The sequence below is a fragment of the Talpa occidentalis genome, unplaced genomic scaffold (genome assembly GCF_014898055.3).
Source record: "Talpa occidentalis isolate TD23 unplaced genomic scaffold, MPIMG_talOcc4v2.1 talOcc4.7, whole genome shotgun sequence".
NCBI lineage: Eukaryota > Metazoa > Chordata > Mammalia > Eulipotyphla > Talpidae > Talpa > Talpa occidentalis.
The window spans coordinates 122,577,181-122,597,841 of NW_023605083.1; the positions used below are offsets into that span (position 1 = coordinate 122,577,181).

The 20,661-nt window shown below is 55.8% G+C and overlaps 1 protein-coding gene across 3 annotated transcripts in view; it reads right to left on the reverse strand.

Moving 5' to 3' along the window:
* Nucleotides 1-2,057: 2,057 nt before the first annotated feature.
* Nucleotides 2,058-20,661, reverse strand: part of PLEKHM1 (pleckstrin homology and RUN domain containing M1) — a 43,806-nt gene continuing 25,202 nt past the window's right edge. For all 3 annotated transcript variants that reach the window (XM_037495440.2, XM_037495441.2, XM_054688680.1), the window contains 7 exons: nucleotides 19,040-19,313; nucleotides 15,675-16,595; nucleotides 13,239-13,384; nucleotides 10,054-10,247; nucleotides 5,574-5,637; nucleotides 4,930-5,087; nucleotides 2,058-4,163 (listed from right to left, as the gene is read on the reverse strand). In XM_037495440.2, coding sequence (XP_037351337.1) covers nucleotides 4,052-4,163; nucleotides 4,930-5,087; nucleotides 5,574-5,637; nucleotides 10,054-10,247; nucleotides 13,239-13,384; nucleotides 15,675-16,595; nucleotides 19,040-19,313 — 1,869 coding nt within the window. In that variant the 3' untranslated portion in view covers nucleotides 2,058-4,051. The remainder of the gene's footprint in view (nucleotides 4,164-4,929; nucleotides 5,088-5,573; nucleotides 5,638-10,053; nucleotides 10,248-13,238; nucleotides 13,385-15,674; nucleotides 16,596-19,039; nucleotides 19,314-20,661) is intronic.

The window sequence follows — 20,661 nt, forward strand, 5'->3', positions numbered from 1 at the left end:
ACCTTCTGCCGCGAGCCTCGGCGCGGCTGCTCTGGGACCCCGGCTCCCCGCCTGCGCGAGGCCTTGTGCGCCCAGAATTACTCCCCAGGAGCCCTTTCCGGCCGGACTGCTGACCCCACCCGCTCCGGGGTCACCTCCACCCTCCCCGGCCCCTTCCAGGCGCAGCTCGGCGAGGCCTGGAGAGACTCGGAGGTGCCCGCGGCAGGGAAGGCCCCCGCGCTGGTCCCGGGCTGGGCTGGGGGGGACCTGGATCCGGGCTCTTTGCCCCATCCTGGCGGGAGCGAGGAGAGGGGCGACGGCGGGAGCTGGGGGGATCCCCGGAGCTCGAGCACGGACCGGCAGCCAGGAGGGTCCCGTGTCCACCGCCCGGGCGACGCGGTCCCAAGCGGCCTGGCGCGGTGCTGGGGGGGCTGCCCCGGCCCCTCCCGCCCCGGGGGGCCAGTCCTTGGTTTCCTCCGTCCCGCGCGGGAGCATCGGGGGGCGCGGCGCCCGGCCCGGCGCTGTCCGCCGCGGAGCGGGCGCGCGGTGGTCCCCGGGGACGGCCCGCCCCCTGCGGCGCCCACCCCCGCCCCGGGCTCCGCGCCGCTCGCGCCCCGCCCGGCCCCGCACCTGGGGGTGACGCCCGCGGCCTCCCTCCGCCGGCCCGGCGGGCGCGCGTGGGTTCGGCGTCCGGCGCCCGCTCCTCGACCGCCCCGCGCCGCGCTGCCCTGTTTCCTGCTCCACAATACAGCGAGGGAGGCTCCGGCGCAGTGTGCGCTCGACTTCCTCCCGGCTGGGGCCGGGCTGCGCCTGCGAGAGACAATCCCCGGTGTCCGGGCTTCCTGTCCCCTCTGGGCCGGGCCGGCGCCCCAGGAGCAGAGACGCCACCCCCTCCCCGCGCACCTCCCGGGATCCCGGGCCGCACCTCGCTGTCTTCCGGGGGTGGAGGCGGCAGGACCAGGGGGGTAGGATGGGATGCGGTGGGGGGAGCAGGGGCCTCTTCGTCCCAATTTTGACCAGATTTCCCTCCCACCCCTCGAATCTTCTACCCCCACCCCACGACCCCTGCCGGCGAGGGGGCCGCCCTCCCAGGGGCTCACAGGCTGAGCCATCTCCTGGGGCTGGAGTCAGGACCTTGGGGTTACCTCTGCACCTCAGTTTTCTTTCCAGGAAACAGGACAGAAGCGCCCACTTTACAGGACTGTTGAGAAGATTAAAGTAGATGCATAGAGCACAGTATTTTGTTATCACGTCACTGTAAGTACACGCAATATACTCCTGATTATCACCACTTGTATTAGATGAGTCTTCCTCCTCCTTGGACGGGGCTGGGAACTCGGAAACCGCGTCCTCTGGGCAGCGGGGAGCAAGGGAACTAGCCCCTGGGAGGCACTTTGCGGAGGACAGAGGCACTTGGGCCAACAGCAGGCGGCACCCGGGTCGCGCCCCCGCCCTCAAACCTGCTTCATCTTGTCTTCTCTAAGCCCAGCACCGACTGCCCCTGAGGGAAGAGGGACCCTTGAGGGGAGCTGGGGCGCCTGGGATGGGTAGACGCTGCTCCCCGGTAGGCTGGAAGGACAGGAAACCGCAGACCTGAATGTCTGTTTCAGTCCCGTTTTCCTGCAGCCTAATTTCCCTGGGAATTGGTCTGTTTCCTTCTTCTGTCCGTACAATGGGCAGTGGTGGCTTCCCCTTGCAGGGGCCCCCAGGGCTTCTGGAACTACAAAGGAAGGTCAGCAGCTAAAGAAGGCCACTTTACGTACTAAAACTAGCCCCCCCCCCAACCAATGGCTCAAACCTAGCCCCTTCTCTCCTTGACAACTCTGAGCAAGTCTGGAGGTTGCCGTGTGGGTCTGGAATTGCAGGCATCCGCGTGGTGGCTGTGTAGGAAATGCATGTACAGACCTCCCCAAAGCCCCTGAAATCCCCGCCCGCAGGGGCCTCGGTTCCAGCAATCGTAGTGGTGGGGGACAGCCGACAGCCTTCCCCCTCTCCCTCGCCCACTCGGGCCCCTGTGGGGCGCCTGTTTACTCCCAGCCCTTCCCCCAAGCGCCCCCTGTGCCTAGGGACTGGCTAAAGGGAGGGGCCTTTTCAGATGGCGATGGAGACTCGGGGTTCCCCCACCCAATCAGCTGCATTAGGATTCAGAAGAGAGACCAGAGATTGCAAAGATCATATCTTTACTGTAAAATCTTTCAAAACTCACACGCAGCAGTTCCTCAGTACGTTGCAAAGCACTTCTCAGGGCCGGGCCCCTCACTAGAAATGGCTTATTGCATAAAATGACATTTAAAAATAGTGTGCGCCCTACTGAGGTTCCCATCAGCTTTCCATTGGAGGTGACGGGGGTAAAAATCAGCTCCTCTGAAAGCATCAGCAGCTTTTTGGTTTGGGAGAGGATCATCTCTAATGCTAATAAACCCCGGAGGGGCGGGAGACCCCACCCACAGACGCCAGCTCCTCCTCGGCACTTTCTGAAACACAGACTCCCAGGCCGAGGAAACACAGCTGGGCCCAGGCGGCCTGTCCTGGGCCGGACTCCTGCCCACTCGGGGTCTGGGGCACTTCTGGCCCAGCCAGGCTGCAGGGGAGCACTACTCCGGCCATGGTAGGGGGGAGGACAGGCAGGGTAAGGATCCACTTTCTGGTTTAGGAGCTTTGGTGTGCTGCGCACAGGTGTGCGCTGATTCCCCAAGGGGCCAGGAGCTGTGGCGCCCCCTCCCCGCCCACCTCCGCTATTCTATTGCACAATTTACCCGGTGCCACAGGGCTGGGCAGGTGACTCAGCAGCCCAATCACCCAAGGGAGAGGTGGGAGCAGGTTCGTCTGCTGACAGTGATGGGCGGTCTCCACCTGAGGGCCCCCAATCCCGGCTGAGTGCAGAAAGAAGACCCGAGGCCTGAGAGCCTGTTGGGCCCAGAAAGGCAGGGGAAGGCAGCAATTATGCCCAGGTTTCCCCTGAAGGGAGGCCCCAAGGGTCTCAACATCACCTTGAAAACCACTCTAGGCTCCCATCTCATCCCCAAAACCCCCATGCGCCGATGACATTTCCAGTGTCCCGCAGCACTCCTGACGGCAGCTCTGGGAACTCAGGCTTTGCAAACTGAGGCTCCACAGCCTACTGGGCAGCTCCTGCCGCATGTCCTTGTGATCTTGGCAGCAGGTCCACGCTCTTTACCAAGGGCAGCATCGCTGCTCCCCGTGGTGTGGCCAGACACTCACGGGCGGGGGGGTGTCTGGCCTGGCCTTCCTTCTTCCGGGCAGGTCAGTCAGGCAGCAGTACCCGCCCATCTGGATGCTCCTCTGTGGCAGAAGCCAGGAGAGCCCGGGCTGAGGGCAAGATGGTTGCCCTTCCCTGGACCAAGGAGGCTCCACATGCCTACAGAGCTGCTCCGAGTCCCCCCTTGTCCTTGCAGGGACCAGGTTCCGGGGGGGACTGTGGTACAGAGTGAGGTGGTGGGTTTCTCAGGAGCAGACGGGCAGGAGAGAGGTGGTCAGCGGAGGCCCCCCTGGCCCCCGGGTTTGGCACTGGGTGGCACCAAGCGCACGGGGAGTGCGGGCGGCCAGGGAGAGCAACAGGCACCAGCGTGGTGGCCACTGTCCCGGCACTGGCCAGCCTGCAGGTCAGGGCTTGGCTGTTGCCTCACTTTGCTAAGGGTGAGAATGCCTGGACTTCTGGGGAGACTTGTGCAGGGTCGAGAATAAAAAAATATTTTCTGTTGAAATATGAAGGGAAAAACCCACTTTAAAAAACTAGACCTTTTATCAGGAATGTGGAATTGAAAATGCGCCCAAGTCTTGTTTCCACAGTGTTTGAACAGCCCTAATGCAGGTATAGGCGAGGTGAGCAGGGCCTGACTAGCGCCCCTGCCCCCCCCCCCGCCCCCGCAGCAGATAGGGGTACAGGCATCATCCAGGGCCTCCTCCAGGGCTCTGGCTCTGGCCACACCGGGAGTCTTCCTGACAAGGGGGGACAGCTGGGACACCTCGAGAGTAGCCCGGCCTGATGGCCAGCCCAGCTGGGTGGCCGCGCTGAACCTGTGCCCCACTTCGGGGGGACAGGAGACCGGGGTTAGGTGAGAATGTTCTGTTCCTGGTATTTGCGCCGGCGGGCACAGCGGGGGCAGCCTTTCTTCACCACGGCCTGGCAGCTCTGGTGGAAGACGGTCTTGCATTCGCTACACCTGGGGAGAGGAGAGCTCTGCTGTGCCCTGGCGGGAGGTGCCTGGTCCAGCCAGCACCCACGGCGAGGCAACCCGGGGCTCCAGGCCCCTCCTCTCCGCTCCAAACGAGATTCTCGTGACACCGCACCCCTAAGTCACAGAGCAGAGGCTGGTGCTCTCTATCCTATTTGCTTTCTTATAAATGCTGCTGGAGACTCACTGAACTGCTGCCTATGCTGAGAACACTCAGCCCGAGGTCTGCTCGGGGGCTGAATCCGGGCCCGGAGACACCTCCTGAAAAGCAATGAGTGTGCCCAGCAGCTCAGTCTTCTGCTCCCATGTGGGTGGGAATGGAGGGTTGGTGGGTGAAAGTTTCCATTTAGAGGCTCCTCATCATGAGTGATAATAGGGAAAAGAAGGCTCAGACAGTAGCTTAGGCAGAGGCAGGCCCCACCCGAGGTGCCCACCTTGTGCCAGGCCTAGCGCCAGCAGCCCAGGACAGTAACAGCCTGTCCTTCCTCACCCCATTCTTAGATGACTATTGAGGCCCCAAGGCCCCACTCAGAGCTGGCAGCCTCCTCTGATCCGGGCAGGCAGATGGCTCAAGGAGGCAGGGGAGTCTTGGGGCTCACCTTGCCCTGAGATGGTCCCAGCTGCCAGGACCACCTTGCCACCCCATGTCACTGGCACAGAGAGGACATGCAGTATGTTCCCCCACGATGCCTCTGGGGCTGCCCCCCTGGAATGCTGGGGCCAGCTGGGGGCGGCTGGCCAGGGCCCCTCATACCTGACCGTGGTGTCAAACTCAAAGGGGAAGATGATGTCGTGATGGTGGCAGATCTGGCAGATGAAGCCGCGCTGGGTGCACAGGTCGCAATGGTAGACGTGCTGGGAGGCGAATTCGATCAGGGCCTTGAGGAATCCCTCATACGCCCCCTCTGCGATCTGTTGGGGCAAGTGCAGGTGCCAGGGGCCTTTAGGCAGCTGTGGGAGGCTGAGGCCACCACTGCTGCTCATGGCACCCTCCCCCAAGAAGTCCTAGAGAAGTTTCTTCCCACTTGGGCAGGAAAATGTCCCCGAATCCGGCTGAGCAACGCAGGTGCCCAGACCTTGTGCATGGAGGGTGCTGGGTTGTGGGCTCTGGATACCAACATCCGCTGCCCCTCCCTTGAAGACTGTCCCGAACTCTCATGCTGGGGGCCTTTCGTCCCTCTGCCCTCCTGGCACGGGATGGGTCCAGGTGCGGGGAACGGGCCAAGGAGGCCCTGAGGAGCATGGGCTTATTCCAGAAGGGTGGGGGCAGCGGGACAGCGGTCTGAGGTGCTGAAAAGCTTAAGACTGCAGAACCCCCTTCCCAAGTTGACCACCTCCCTCCCTCCTGATTTTTCTAGGAATGAGGTCCTTCTAGAGGCGTGGGGTTGACATTCTCACCTGCTGGAGGTCAGCCACACTGTATTTGTGGGGCGATTCCAAGAGGTAGTTCCTGTGCTTGAGCCTTCACAGAAAACACAAGAGCTTCCTTAGAAGGGTTTCCAGGGCAGGGGCCAACCCTGGCTTGTTTTCACTCCCTCAGCCCAGCTAACCAGACACGAGCTACTCGGGGGTCAGGGCGGGCCCAGAGCAGCCAGTGCCTGGGCAGGGCCTGGTCTTCCTGGCGACCAGCTGCAGGGACCTTGGGCAAGTTACTCTCAGGACGGCAGGTTTCCTCACCTGAGAAATGGAGCTGTTTCGAAGAATGAGTCATTTATTTAAAGCATTTGGCACAGAGCCCACTTAGCACACTGTAAACAATGAATAATTATCGACTGTTGTTGCTAACACTGTATTATATGTTTGAATTTATTGAAAGTAGAACTTGAATGTTAATGTTCTTGCCAAAAAATCTAAGAGATGAATGAATGAATGGAGGAGGGTGGTGGGGGTGTTAATTAAGCAGCTGGGAGGAATCCTTTTCCATGTACACAGCCATTAAATTATCACGATGATGGACACTTTAAATATCTTCCAATTTTGTCAATGATAAGAGCTCAATAAAGCTGAAGAAAATTAAAGTTATGAAAAAAATAAGTGTATATAAATAGTGATAAAGAGGAGGTTTAAAGTTAATACTTGGTACCAGGACTGGGCCAAGACCTTCACATATATTAACTTATTTTATCCTCATAATAATCCCGTGAGGTTGGTCCTCTTATAATCCCCATTTTGGAGAGGAAATGGAGGCACAGAGAAGTCAAGTAACTTGCCTGTGGTCACACAGTAAGGGGCAGAGATGACATTTGAAAGGAGGGGCCTGGTACCAGATCCCAAGTCCTTATCCACCCCGTGAAGGCCTACTGGCTGTTTAACTATTGCCACCATGACACCCCAGGGACAGTGCTGGAGACAGAAACACACAGGATGTGGCCTCTGCCTGAGTCCCTGGTCTAAAGCAGCTGGTTTCATTGCTACGTGAGAGGAACCGAGAGGCGTCCAAAGCATGCAGATCCCATTTCAGGGGGGAAGAGGGGAGGCAGGACAAGGACTGAACCGCCAACCCCACTCTAGTTTCCCTTTCACCAAAGGCACCCCAAGGGTTATTTAGTGGGGGATGGAAAGGAAACACCTGCAGAAATTCCCCTGGTAGATACATCTGCCTGGCCTGCTGTGTCTGTGTGGAAACTGGGAGTGGGGGAAGTTTATTCCAAGTCTCAGGAGGCTTGCAAACCTGCCCAGACATCTGGGGCGGGGGGGGGGGGCAGGTTGGTGCCAGGCCCTGGGGCATATGGAATGGGAGTTTGGCTATGCCCCACCCTATGGTCTCAGTTGTGGTCCAGGGAGAGCCCAATTCTGGGCAAAGATGGCAAGTCCCACCAAGTAGCCAGGCAGGCCATGTGAGGTGAGGATGCTGCTGACTGGTCACTCAGTCCACCAAACTGCTTTCCCCAGTAAACTTCCAGGTTTCAGGAAGTCACCATTTATCACCAGGAAAACACGTGTGTGTGTGTGTGTGTTTGTGTGTGTGTGTGTGTACGCATGTGCGCAGACTGGCCCTGAGTTGGCAGGAAGGGTGGGGCTGATATGGATGGAGAGTCATCTCTGTCATTTGCTCTCTGTCCAGTCATGGAAGCCCTTGGGCCAGCCCAGCGCAGGGCCTTCCCTGCAAGTCACTGTACCCTGGGCCTGTCACACTCTCAGTCAGGCCTTATAGCTGGTTTTTCCACATTTAGTTGAGGCCAGAGTGGAGAGGCTACTTCTCATCCTAGCCTCCAGGGGTGAAACCCACACCCCAGGCCTACTTTGGGCCTGCACAATGAGGAGACCCTCTCTGGCCTCTTCTAGCGTGAGGCTGAAGGAAGGCGGAGGAAGGGCCCAGAGGAACAGCAGGGCTCTCTGGAGGAGGGTGAAAGGTGAGGGGAGAGGCTGCCTCTAAATCTCTGTAACCAGTGAAGAGATGGGCAGAAAGGGCACTAGTGGGGGCTGGAGGATGTGGGTGCCAGCCCCATCCTGCGTGGGTATCTCTTCTGCCCCCTTCCCAGGCTGGCGGGAGAAGCACCTGAGGTGCAGTGGGCAGACCCTCCTGTGGGGGTACGGGAAGGCTCCACAAAGACCTGAGAGGACACCCTTGGCCTTGTCTGGCCCTTGGAGGCGTGTCCAGGCCTCCAGTCCCCCTTCTCGCAGAGGACCTGGCCAGGGGCTGCCACTAGCGAAGGGAACTTCACTTCTCCTCCCACATTCAAGATCTCTCCACTCCTCTCAGCCCTCCTCACCTACTCTGCGGTGGACTCTGTCCCAGCCTCCACGCCTCCCCAGACAGATCACTGCACCCTGCAGTGGATTACTACGCCCACTGCCGCCAATTCATCTCTCTAAACACTCCCCCGACCCCACCAAATCAGAACGTTCCAGTCCCACATGCAAAACTTTCAGTAGCTCCCACTGCTGGCAGAATAAGATCCAAATGTCTCTGCTGTGCCTCACAGCACCTTCCAGGGCAGGCCCTGCATCCACATTCCAGCTGCGCTGAGCCCCGCAAGGGTCCTGGCCAGCCCTGCTCCTGCCGGACATCACAAGTCCCCTGAGCCACCCATGCCAGGCCTCCCTTCTCTTCTCTTCAGTTATGTACTAAACCCCAGCTAACTGCGCACGTGATGCCACCACACTGAGCGGGGATGAGAATCCAAACTCTCTACTTCCTTCCCTTTTATACTGACTGTTGTCTATCTTTGTAAAGAAGAAGAGCTTATTATTATTTTTTTTAATGAAGAAAAGAAAACTCCTGGGCTCAGCTCAGATGCCACATCCTCCGGGAGCTTCCCTGGCCTCTGGGCCCTCCCTCTCAGCACATGCCACGCTGACTGGGGCCTTGTAGCTGTCTGAACCTCTCACGCATCCCTTAACTCAAGGCCACTTGAACGCAGGCATGATTGACCCAGTTATAGACAAGCTGAGGCCCAAGGAAGTGAAGCAACTTCCCCGAGTCACACAGAGGCCTGGGTGCTGGCAGATTTGCTCCCACAGCCACAGCCCTGATCCCTCAGAGCAGGTGTGCAGAGCTGCCCCCCAAGGATGGGACAGCGGATGACCAAACAATCTCAGCCAGACAGGGGGTGCGACCAGCATGGGACCTGCCCTGCAGGTACCTGTTCAACTCAGGTCTGCAGAGACCCTGGGCTGGTGGGGTGATGAGGTTCCACCTGACCCCAGACCCCAGAGACCTGGCTCCGGGAATCTCAGGAAGGATGGTGTGAGTGAAGACCAGGCGCCCAGCTGACGATCCAGGGGAGCAGAGTCTCCCAGGAGCAGTCTTCGAAGCTCCCGCAGTGAGCCAGAGGGTCACTGTCTGAATGTTGTCTATCTTTGTAAAGAAGTTGTTCCTGCAGGCCCCTCAGAGGAGGACCAAGGCTCGCATGGCTGCTGTGGGAGACCACGAGGAGCCAGCCTTTGCCCTTGACTGGAGAGAGCTCCGACAGCAGCCCCTGCCTTCTGAGCCCCAGGGGGACCCGCTCAGGGCATGCCCTTGCCCCTCCCCACCAGTCATGCCCCTAGGAGAAGGTAGCCAGGCCTGAGGAGGTGCAGCCTTTCAGACAGGAGGCCCCTGCACCAGCCTGGGGAGAGGAGTGGCAGCTGAAGGTCGGAAAGCACAGCCCCACAGCAGGTGTTACCCCCTCCGCCCCCTCACTGCTGAGCACTGAAGGTCCTGAGGACGCGGGTGCAGGGAAGCTTTAAGGGCATTCTGAGGGCCCCATACCACTCTCACGCTCCTGGAGGATTTGGGGAGAGAAGCTGCATGGACACTGCCGAGCAGCCTGGACAGAGAACTGGCTGGGGCGGAGGCCGGGCCCTGCAGCACCCGGTGGTCTGCTTGGCCTCCCAACCTTCCTCTCCCACTACCCCTCCCCACCTCCTCCTGCTGCAGCCAAAGTTCCCCAGGTGCCTTGGTGTCCCTGCCATGTGCATCACTTTCTTTCTGGAACACTCTTCCCTGCTTCTCCTGTCTACCACCTACTCCTTCTTCGCTGTCACCTTAGATGTCAGCTCCTCCAGGCAGTCTCCTGCCCCACCCGTGCTCCAACCTGGGTCAGACCACCCACCTCTGTCATCGAGGGCTCCCTGTGCTCTCTCAACCCTCACCCCTGGTCTAGCTGCTGGCTCTTATCTGCCTCCCCTTCGTGAGGGCATGGCTCAGGGTCTACTTTGCTAGGCCTTGTATTTCACAACCTAGCTGGGTGCTGAGCACTTGGTATGTTCTCAGCCCATATTGAGAATGAATGAATGAACAAATGAATACATAAATAAAGACACGTCACTCCCAAAGCATGTGACAATTCCCCAAGACTGCTGGGAAGGCGATCTCTGCCCAGTCTCGCGTCTCTCCCAAGAGGACGCCTGTGTGAGCAATAGGCGTGCGTGTGCCTGCATCCCGGGTGCTCACCTCTTGCTTAGCTCCTTCAGGGCTCCACTGCGGCACAGGCCCAGGTAGTCACCCAGGAGCTTCAGCTGCTCCCGGCTCCTTTCAATGTGGTGCATCCGCTCCACGTGCTCGTACAGAGACGCGTTCACCAGCTGCAGGTTGATGAGGGGCTGTGCCCGGATCTGCGTCAGGAACTTCAGGGCCTGGCGGCAAATCTGGGGACACCAGCAGGCGTTGGAGGTGGGAGAGGACCACCACTTGGCCAGTGCTCCTGGGCCAGGCACTGTATACCTACTCCCGGCCCCCTTCCCCTGGCAACCACCCTCCACGGGAGGTAGTGCTGTCTCCACTTTACAGATAAGGAAACTGAGGTTCTAAGAGATGAAGTGACTTGGCCAAGGTCCACAGCTCATAAAAGTCAAAACTCGAGCTGCTATTTTGACGCCCACCCAAACCTCTGCTCTGCCTCCATGGTACCAGCTGCTGGTCCTCCCGGACCATGCCTGGACTCCACGGGAGCAGAGGAGGGGATGCTCTGGTCAATGCCCCTCGACCCCCAGGCCTCCCAGGCCCTTCCCACCATTTCCTGTCCTCGCAGCCTCCACAGTCCAGCCCACAGGAAATAAGCACTGCCCCCTGGGCCCACTCAGGAACCAGGTGACTGGTCTGAGTCAGGTTCCCAGCACAGGAAGCCACAGATCAGACATGGCTTAACTCGAGATTTCCCAAGCTCCGCAGGTTTTGCCAGCAGCACCAACTGGGGTTCCCTCAAGTCTCTGTGCGGAGATGAGTGATCAGTCTCAGCCCCTCTCAATTGATAGGGCACTGGAGGTTCTACCCTTGACCCATACCTAACGCCAAATCCAATTACGAGCGCCTCCTGTTTGCCAGGTGCTGGGCTGAGGACCTTAACTACATCCTTTCTTCATCCTCCTAACAACTCAATGGGGAGTGTCCCATTTTATAGCTGAGGAAACTGAGGCCTAGAAAAGCTAATGTGGCTTATCCAACCCACCTGGAGAAAGCAGAGCCCAGGCCTAACTGAATGCTGTCTCCGAGCAGGCGGCTGCCATACTAATGGAGAAGCCCCTCTCCTGCAGTCTCCTTGTCTGACAAGGACGGACTAGCTGATGTTCTCCACTGGCCACTGCTGTGCAGTGGTCAGGGGTTGGGCTTTGGAGTCAGAACTGGATTTGAATCCTGGCTCCACCACTTCCTCACAGTGTGATCTTGTGACACTTACCCTCTTTGTGACTAGGTTCCCTTATCTGTGATAGGGGAAATAAAAGCACCTACCTCATGGGTATTTTGAGTATAGATAAATACACATGTAAGCTTCTGGCACGTAGTGGGCCCACTATTAAGTGGGGGCTGCCATCAGACTCCGTGCATGCCTGCTGGGCTCCACCGTCCCCTGGAGGGCCAGGGAATGTAACAGGGTCCTCAGGAGACTGTCACCTGGGGGCTGTGGAGGCCTCTGGCCTGTCTCCCAGATCCACTAGGAGGAGGACTCCTGTTCCCACCTACCAGAGTACCGAGGTGCCAGCCCCAGCTGTGGGGGGCCCAGTGGCAAAGCCTGTCTGACTCGGGTCAAATTGCCCTTCCCCAGACTCAGCTTGAGGCCTAGAGTGAGGTGCATGGGAAAGGGCACAGAGGAATGGGCTGGAGACTGCCAAGCACTGCAGATGGGCAGGGGCCCCGTGCTCCACAGGGACTGTTTCTGTCCCATGCGCGTGGAGACAAAGAAAGAAGTCCTGTCCTGGGCTGACATCCTGCCGGGTGGCAGGCAGGCCTGGCATAAGCAGGTCTGCCAGGGTGGTGACAGTGAACAACAGGGCCCCAAACCTGAGAGCTGACCACTTTCTAGCTTGATTTTTTCTTTCTCAGAGAGCTGGATTGTTTCCTGAGCTCAGATATGCTTAGGGAAGTGTTGTCATTTTCTAGTTGGAAAAAGGAAGTGGCACAAGGATTACAGCTAGGAACAAGGAGACATTCCACAGATGAGGCTGGATCTTGTAAATACTGAGTGTATTTTATAGCCATAGGGTTCTTTGCATTTGTGGTGATTTTGAGGTTTAATTTTCTCTGTGTAGTAAAATACTTAACACCGAGGGCAGGGGTGGGGATGAGGTAATCAACCAAAAAGCCAAAGTGAAGCTGACACCTTTGGGGGTTCCTGAGAGGGGTGGGGTTGAGAATCTGCTCCCTGTGCTGGGAGGGGGAGGACACACCCCCATGTTAAGAGTGCGAGGAGGCTAGCAGGCCCTGCGTCTTGAGAGAAGCAAGCAGCTTCTTCTTTGGGTTTCTGCGCCTCAGCAGAGGTCTTTGCTTTCGAGAGAAAGCCAAGTTTGTGTGCCTTGAGGCAAACCCTGACCAAGCCGGTTGGGGGCAGAAGGTGTGACAGGTCTTGAGAGAGGGAAAGAGAATAATATAAAGCACTGGGTGGTCAGTGGCTACTGTCTTGTTTAGTCCTCACGCGACCCTGAGACAGATGCTATGAATCCCCCTTTACAGACAAGGAGGCCAAAGTCAGGTAATTTGCTTGTGGTAACACAATTAGATACGTGGCTAAGCTCAACTGGGGAAGAAGAAAAAGATCTTAAAATACATCTTAATCAAAAGCATTTGGTGAACATAAAAAAGTATCTGATGTCTATATAAGTGAACGAAGCATGTTATAAAGCACTACGAGTTCAGGATAATTCCAGCTTTCCAAAAATTAGTGTAAGTAAATAAAGGCACAGAAAGGGGTAATACTCCACCGGAAGTGCAGTCAGCTGGTGAGCCTGCCCAGCCACCACATCCATCCACCCCCCGCCAGCCATCCCCCACCCTCTGTGCCGCTACCCACTCACCTGCATCCATTCAGCCACTCATCCATCTACTCATCCATCCTGTATCCAGTTATCCTTCCTATCATACTATCATACCTCTCTAGTTGCTGATGCCTTCAACAACTTTGTCCTTGGCCACAGGGAACTAGAGAGAATCTGCTGTAGATTCCCACCTGAGGTCTAAGGCAGGTATTGACAGAGCTCTGTCCAGGGCCTCGTTTTCCTCCTGGTCTGCACCACGGGGCCCGAACCAGTGACACTGGCTTTCCTGGAGCCAAACTCCTCCAAACAGGTGGCCAGAGGCAGCAGAGCTGTGGCCACCCTGTCACTCAGGAGCCCGCCATGACGCGACAGGCTGCACGTGAGACTTACTGGGCGCTTGGTGAGGTCCCAGTTGTGGATGATCCTGGCTGGAATCACTGAGGCATCGTCTTGGTGGCAGATGTCACAGTAATAGAGGCCAGAGAAGGCACAGAGCTTAGGGCGTACAAATGAAAAGCCGATCTGCCGGGAGCAGCCTGGGGAGCAGAAGGGGGAGAGTCAGCAACTTGGGGCCAGTCAGCTCCTGCTTAACACAGAGGCCAGAGTGGCGCAAAGAGGCCAGCTATTTCAGGAAAGTATAAAGAGTACAAAGATAAAAACAACCATCGCTCATATTTCCAACACTCAAAATCAATCCTATTAATTAATCTTTACAACAAGAGCTATAAAAATTATTGCCATTTTACAGCTGATGAAATTGTAGCAGAGTGGTCAGGAAAGCGGCCAAGTCATACAGCGATTAAGTGGCACAGCTGAGATTCAGATCTGGGCTGGGCTGGTTCTAGAGGCCGGGTTCTCTCCTAGCTAGCTGCCCTTGGTCAGTGCTCGCTGCCTGCTCACTGATGCCAGCCTCCTCTAGGTCCACTCCTCCACTGGGGCCCAGAAATGGAAGCAACTCAGGGCCTCGGCAAGCAGAGGCAGGGGCATGGACAGCTACTGGGGCCAGGGGTAATCAGGTGGTAACCAATGTCCAGGCAGTCTGGATATTGCCTGGTGCCAGCTTGAAGACAGAGCTGCCTGATACCTCTGGACAGTGGTGCAGGGTCTAGCTCGTCCTCTGCTGGACCTCCCTCCATGGTGAGGGACAGTGGGAATGGGGTGTGCCCACAGCAGAGCAAAGGGCTGGCTCAAATTCTGTGCACAGACCCTGCCTCCCACAGGGCCAGGGGAAAGAGTCCCTTGGGCCTTGAAGGGTTGGTTCTTCTGCCTACCAGCCTCATCCTGACCTTCACTGAACTTTTCCAAGGTTCCATTCTGGCATCTGTAAACTTCAGCAATTACTTGCTATGCTGTGGGTTTATTACAAGCTTTAATGCTACAAGATTTGAAAGTGCCCTGTAAACTATGACATACAAATGGTGTCTGCTGTGTGCCTGGCTACTGAGCTGCGCTTGCAGGTGGAGAGAGCTCCCTCCCTCATTTCACAGCCTTCCTGGCAGACAGGCGGGTAGCTGGCATGGGGAGAGTTGTCCCCCCAGCATTCACACACCCAAGGCCTGTGATCCTGGCCTCCTGCCTGAGCCTGGCACCCATAGGCTGGCTGTGAATGTTAGGGGCTAACATGAGTAGTGGCCTGAAGATGTTTTCTGCAGGAAGCTCTGCTCTGCCCACTTCTCCTGTGCTCCAGGGGCACTACCGCAGACCACTTCCTTTCAGACGATGAAGCATGCTTTCCCCCCTCGTCCCACAGCTCCACCCCGAGAGACTAGCTCCTAAGCCACGGCTCAGCCTGCAGCTTGCTTGGCACTCTGCAGCAGGGTGACCTCTTCACAGTTCAACCTGATGGCTCGAGGGGTTGTTAAGGGGGTCAGGTTTGGGGAGAAGAGCTAAAAATGGAAGGTGAACAGTGGGGTATCATGCAGCCCTGAAAAGTGAGTGTGTGGACAGGCTAATGGGGACTGGGCTACCATAGCTTCTTGGGTTTGCCCATTAAGATCCTTGTGCTGGCTCTGTTGTGAACCTGGGAAAAGGTACTTTACCAGCCCGAGACTCAGTTTCCTCAGCGACCAACAGAGGTAATCGTATAGGACTCTTGTGAAGACTGACTCAAACAATCCAAATAAAGCCTCTGGCACAGTGCCCGGTGCAGAAGAATTAGATCTGATGATGATCATGAAATGATCAGCAGATGTCCTAACTTGGAATAATAGCTGCAATGTATCATTAAGTAGAAAAAACCATGTCATGGAGCAATGTACCCATTTAAACACGCTAAATTTAAATAAAATCGAAAACTCAGCTCCTTAGTTATACTGGCCACATTTTAAATATCTGTAACCACACGCTCTTTGCAGCTATGTGTCAGCACAAATCTGTAAGGTTTTCATGACCACAAAGAGTTCTATTGGACATTTACCAAGTATGGGACCATTTCTGTAGTTTCAAAAAACTGTGTGCACTTGCAAAGACATGCAAAAATACCTGGAAGGGCACTGTGCCCCTGCTCCCAGAGAATATATGGTCAACAACAACAAAGGGGTGGAGGCCTGAGCTTCCTGAGCAGAGGCAGCAGGCAACTGCGCTGCCACCCACGGGTGCCCCCTCAGCAGGGGACAGCAGGAGGGGGAAGGGCGGGGGGGTCCCACAAGCAGGGGTGCTGGCCCCAGTCGGTGCTGGGGAGGAGCAGAGCCTCATTTGCTGTACTACCACCTGGGGTGGGACAGGGGCACTCCTGGAGAGGCAGGAAGGGATGGAGAGCCAAAACCAGGGCCCCCCTGGAGGCCGAGTGTGGCCGGCAGGCCAAATGGCAGGACAGCAAGTCCGCACCTGCGCAGAAGCAGCCCTGGGAGTCGAGGCCTTTCTCTATGGGGATGGCCACCAGGTACTGCAGCAGGAAGCCGTTCTCCCGTGTGGCAAACTTCAGCACCTCCTGACAGTTCTCATCCAGACTCCCACCGAGTGTCACGGCCTCCTCGGCCGCCTCCAAGTAGGACGCCAGGACCGTGCGCACCAGGTCCCTCCACAGGGCGGCCTCCTCAGCACTCCTGGCCTGCAGCTTGAGGGTGGCCTTGGCTGTGATGATCTTGAAGAAGGAAGGGCCCCCGAGGCTCGAGTCTGGCAGGATATCTCGGATGGTCTCAATTCCATGGCTGTCACTTAACAGCTTCTCATTGTTTCTCACGCGGAAGCATTTCAGGGACTCTAAGGTCAGGGAAAAGATATAGGGCACCCAGGTCCTATCTGTGTACAGGTACAGAAGGGACTCCTTAATAGCATCTGGCTCGGGAACGTGGGCAGAGGACCAATCGAACGTTGGGCCCTGGACGGTCTCTGGCTCTGACAGCAGGTCTGAGTGGGAGGGAGGGCCACCCTGGGGAGCTTCTGAGAGCTCCTCAGGCTGGTCTGGGTACTGGATGTTCACCCACTCGTCGTCCTGCTGGGGCCGGCACTTCTGCAGGGCCTCCCGCACCCGGTCCAGCCAGTCCTCCGCTTCGTCCTGGGAGGAGGCACGCAGCATCAGCTTCTTGCCCGAGAAGACCAGCTCGAAGCGGCCGTCACTGTGGGCCGGCCCCACAGACTCACAGCGCAGCAGGGAGCAGTTCTCCACACAGGTGCGCTCCTCGTTGCTCAGGTAGAGGCGGAACTCCAGTGGAGACAGCTCGCAGAAGAGTTCCTTCCAGATGCCCACTGGGCCTCGCCGCTCTACCGTGCCCAGCTTCATGAGACCCCGGAAGGGGTTGGACAGTCCTGGAGGCAGAAGGAGGCAATTTAGACAATGGGCCTGCCCCTTCACCAGCCAAGAAAACCCCCAGAGGCTGAGGTCCGGTAGTGGGTGTGGGGCCGGGTGGGAATGTCCCTGCCTCACCCTGAGCTGTTGACCTTCCTCCTGAATACCTCTGAGAAAACAAAAGCTCTCAAAAGACTACCTCCACATGCCCCTCACCGCACCTCACCTTTCCAGCATCTGTACCCACACTCAGAACCCCTGCTGTCAGCAGGGATGAACACACCTCCCCCACCCGCCTACTCCGGGACAAGGGTGCCTCCCCAGCCTTTCTCCCTCCTTCTACCAGTCCCTGCTTTCCCCCTGCTTTACTGGCTCACTCCCAGCAGCACACAAACTCACAGTTATATTGCCCATCTTTAAAAACACCTCTGGACTCCATCACACCTCTAACTGCTGCCTTGTTTCTCTGTTCCCTTTCCAGAGAGAGACACCCCTGGGGGCACGGGGGACCAGAAATGTCTCTAGCTGCCCTGCTCCCATCCCTTCTTGAACCTGCTCCGATCAGGCCTTGTCTCCTTGTGCCACTGAAACAGTGTCTAGGAAGGGCCTCCTGGTCTCTAAACCTCAGGCCATCAGCATCACTGGCCTGAGCTGAGCCTTCCTTCCCTGGCCTGGCTCCCCATCTTGCCTTCCCCACCCCCACTGGCCACTCCTCTGTCTCTGGGGCACTCGCCTCCTACCTCATTGACCTCTCACTGGTGCACCCAGGGCGCAGTCCGGGGACTTCTCCATCCACACCCACTTCCCAGCTGATCTTACCTGCACTTGGGGCTTGATGCCAATAACTCTCAAATTTCTACCTGCAGCCTTGAACTTCAGATTCAGATCACTACCTGCTCCATATACATCTCACAGACTCCTCAAAGGTAAAAAATGGGTTCCCGATTCTCCCATTCCCAATTCCCACTCTTCTCCCAATGTGCCTCATCTCATAAAATGGCAAACTGCATCCATCCAGCTGCTTGGGTCACCATCCTGGGAGCCCCCCTTCTTTCACACCCCTATCTAATCACCAGCACATTCTGTTGGCATCCCCAGATTCTCACCACCACCTCACATTCCAATCTACCATCAGCCCTGGCCAGATTATGGCAACCTCCTAAAGGAACCCTCTGCCCCTGGGCCAGAACGACCCACTTAAAAGAAGGCAGATCACGTCTCTGCTCAAACCTGCAGTGGCTGCTGGCTCCCTCGCAGTAAAAGCCAAAGTCCCCTGTTGGCCCAGTAGGCCTCCATCACTCTGACCTTATCCCTCACCACCCCCATTTCAATCGCCTCTGCTCCAGCCTCTACTGTTCCCTACATACGTCAAGTATGTTCCTGTTACAGGGAAAGAATGTACACCCTGTCTGATTCTTGCTCCCCACGGCAGTTACTACCACCACCCACACTAGACGTTCACTTGTTTCTCGTTTTCTGCCCCCTGCACTAGAGTATAAATCCCATAAAGACATGGACATGCAGTTTGCAGCACCGAGAAATGCCTGGCATGCCACAGGTGCTCAGGACATGTTTGCTGAGTACGTACGTGCATGTGTATACACGCTGCTTGATACTGCCATGAGTCCAAAAGACACACGATTGTCTTCTCCATGCCGGGACCAGCCCGGGAGACATCAAGCCCTTGTACAGTGTCTCCCTACCCTCCAGGAACCTGTTGGCCTAGGTACAAAGTGCCCCTTCCCTGGCCTGGTTACAGCCATCATGCGGCCGCGGGAAGAGCCTAAGAGAAAGCAGCATGGAGACCAGGGCTCTACCCACATTCCCCACGCCAGGCCCCCAGGGACCTGGTCAAATTCTTTGCTGCATCACTGCAATCAGCAGAGGAGAGCCACTCGAGGGCATGCTTTTTTTGTTTGTTTGTTCATCTGTTTTTGAAGGTTACAGAAAATTGAGGTGATGGTTCCTGAATTTCACTGGGTGTGGAGACAAGGCTGGCCTCACTGTGAACAGCACACAGAGGACGCTGAGCAGAGCAGACCTGGTAGGCCCCACAGAGGTGTTACATAAACCACCTGAGATAAAGGCCTTGGGAAGGAGCTGCAGAAAGACCTGGGGCTGGGAGGCACAGTTTGCGCTGGGCTACAGACAGAAACGAGAGTTCTGCATAATCACAGGAATCAGAGGATCATTTCAGGGAAAATAGCTTCCACTTCAATATGTGCACGGTATTTTTGTACTCTGTAGGTAGTCTTGAGTATGATTTAATTAAGATTTTATGAGCGTTCCTGAAACGCTCTCCTGTATTTCTCAGGAAAAGTGTTCCTATTTTACATATTGGAATGAGGTTTTTCTTGAGGGAAGATACCTCTGGGCTGGGAATGGAGAACAGGGTCTTGCAGCTGCTTTCTCCAGAGCCACGTCCCAGCCCAGAGAAGCCACCCGGGCCCACAGAGGCACCTACCCATCTGCCTGCGGTGCACCACCCAGAAGTTCTTATGTTCCTGGGCCGTGGCAGTGGCCTGGCTTTTCCTGGGTCCCGGGGAAGGCATGCAAGCTTTGTCTAAGGCCCCCATGGAGTAGCTTTTTCTTGGTCCTTGAGAAAAATGCCTGCGGAGACCGGGCCTTGTCTCTGGGGTCCCTCTGGAGGAGTCTAGAGAGTTATCTGGAGGACTTTCCACTGGCTGCTCTTGGGGAGGCCGATAGAAGTCATCTTCTGAGATCCAGCTCTTGCTTTTCTATTGCAAAAAAAGTAAAGACGCAGATTGTTTTTTCCAAACCCCTTTGTGGAGAAGAGAGTCACATACCATAAAGTTAACCCATTTAAAGTGTACAATTCAGTAGTTTGTATATTCAGAGTGGAACAACCATCCCATCATCACTCCAAAAAGAAACACACCCACTAGCGGTCACTCCCTACTTCCCCCCAGTCATTCCAGTTTTAGGCAACCAACAATCTGCTGCTTCAAGGCAATGCCTGTGTTGGATATTTTGTATAAACGAATCTTACCCTGCCACACAGACTTTGTAACTAGCTTCTTTTCCTCAGCATAGTTTTCAAGGTAGGTTCACCTGCGTTGTGGTTTGCATCTGTACTTTGTTCCTTTTTATTACTAAGTAATGTTTCCATGTATATGAATATATCCAATGTCCTGATAGGTGATTGCTCGTCTTGGCTATTATGAATAGTGCTGCTGTGAACACTCATGTACAAAGTTTTGTGTGAACTTGTTTTGTATTCTCTTGGGTACATGGCTAGGAGTGGAATTGATGGATCATGTGGTAATTATGTCTAACTCTCTGAGGAAGTCCCAAACTGTTTTTCTAAGTGGCTGTATCATTTTATATTCCCACCAGCCACACATGGGGGGTTGCAATGTCTCCCAAATTCAATCTTTATTATTACAGTTGGCCCTCCAAATCCATGAGTTCTGCAAAAGCAGATTCAACCAACCATGGATTGAAAATAGGCCCACGATGGTTGTGTCTATACTAAACACACAGACTTTCTTCCTTGTCATTAATCCCTAAACAACACAGCACAACAATTATTTATGTAGTACATAGACTGTGTTCGGTGTGATAAGTAATCTACAGATGATTTAAAGTGCATGGGAGGGGTGTGCTATAGCTTACAGGTAAACACTAAACCATTTTAGATGTGGGACTTGAACACCCTTGGATTTTGGTATTTAGGGGGGTCCTGGAACCAACCCCCAACGCATGCCAAGGAACAGCTGTATGTGGATGATTTTTGTCCATTACAGATGTTTCTGGTGGGTCTGAAGCACTCTTGTGAGTTTGACATGCATCTCCCCAATGTCTAATGCACTGAGTACTTTTCCATATTTTCTTTGGAGAAATGCCTATTTCAGTCCTTTACCCATTTTGGAATTGGCTCCCTTATTCTGTTTGTTCTCATGTTGTGTTATGGGTTGAATTGCATCCCCCAAAAGGTATAGTGATATTCTAACTCCCAGCACCTCAGAGTGTGACTATTTGTTGCATATTAATTAGTCAATGTGGGATCACAGTGGGGTAGGGCAGCCACTTCATCCAAAATGGCTGATGTCCTTACCAGGAAGG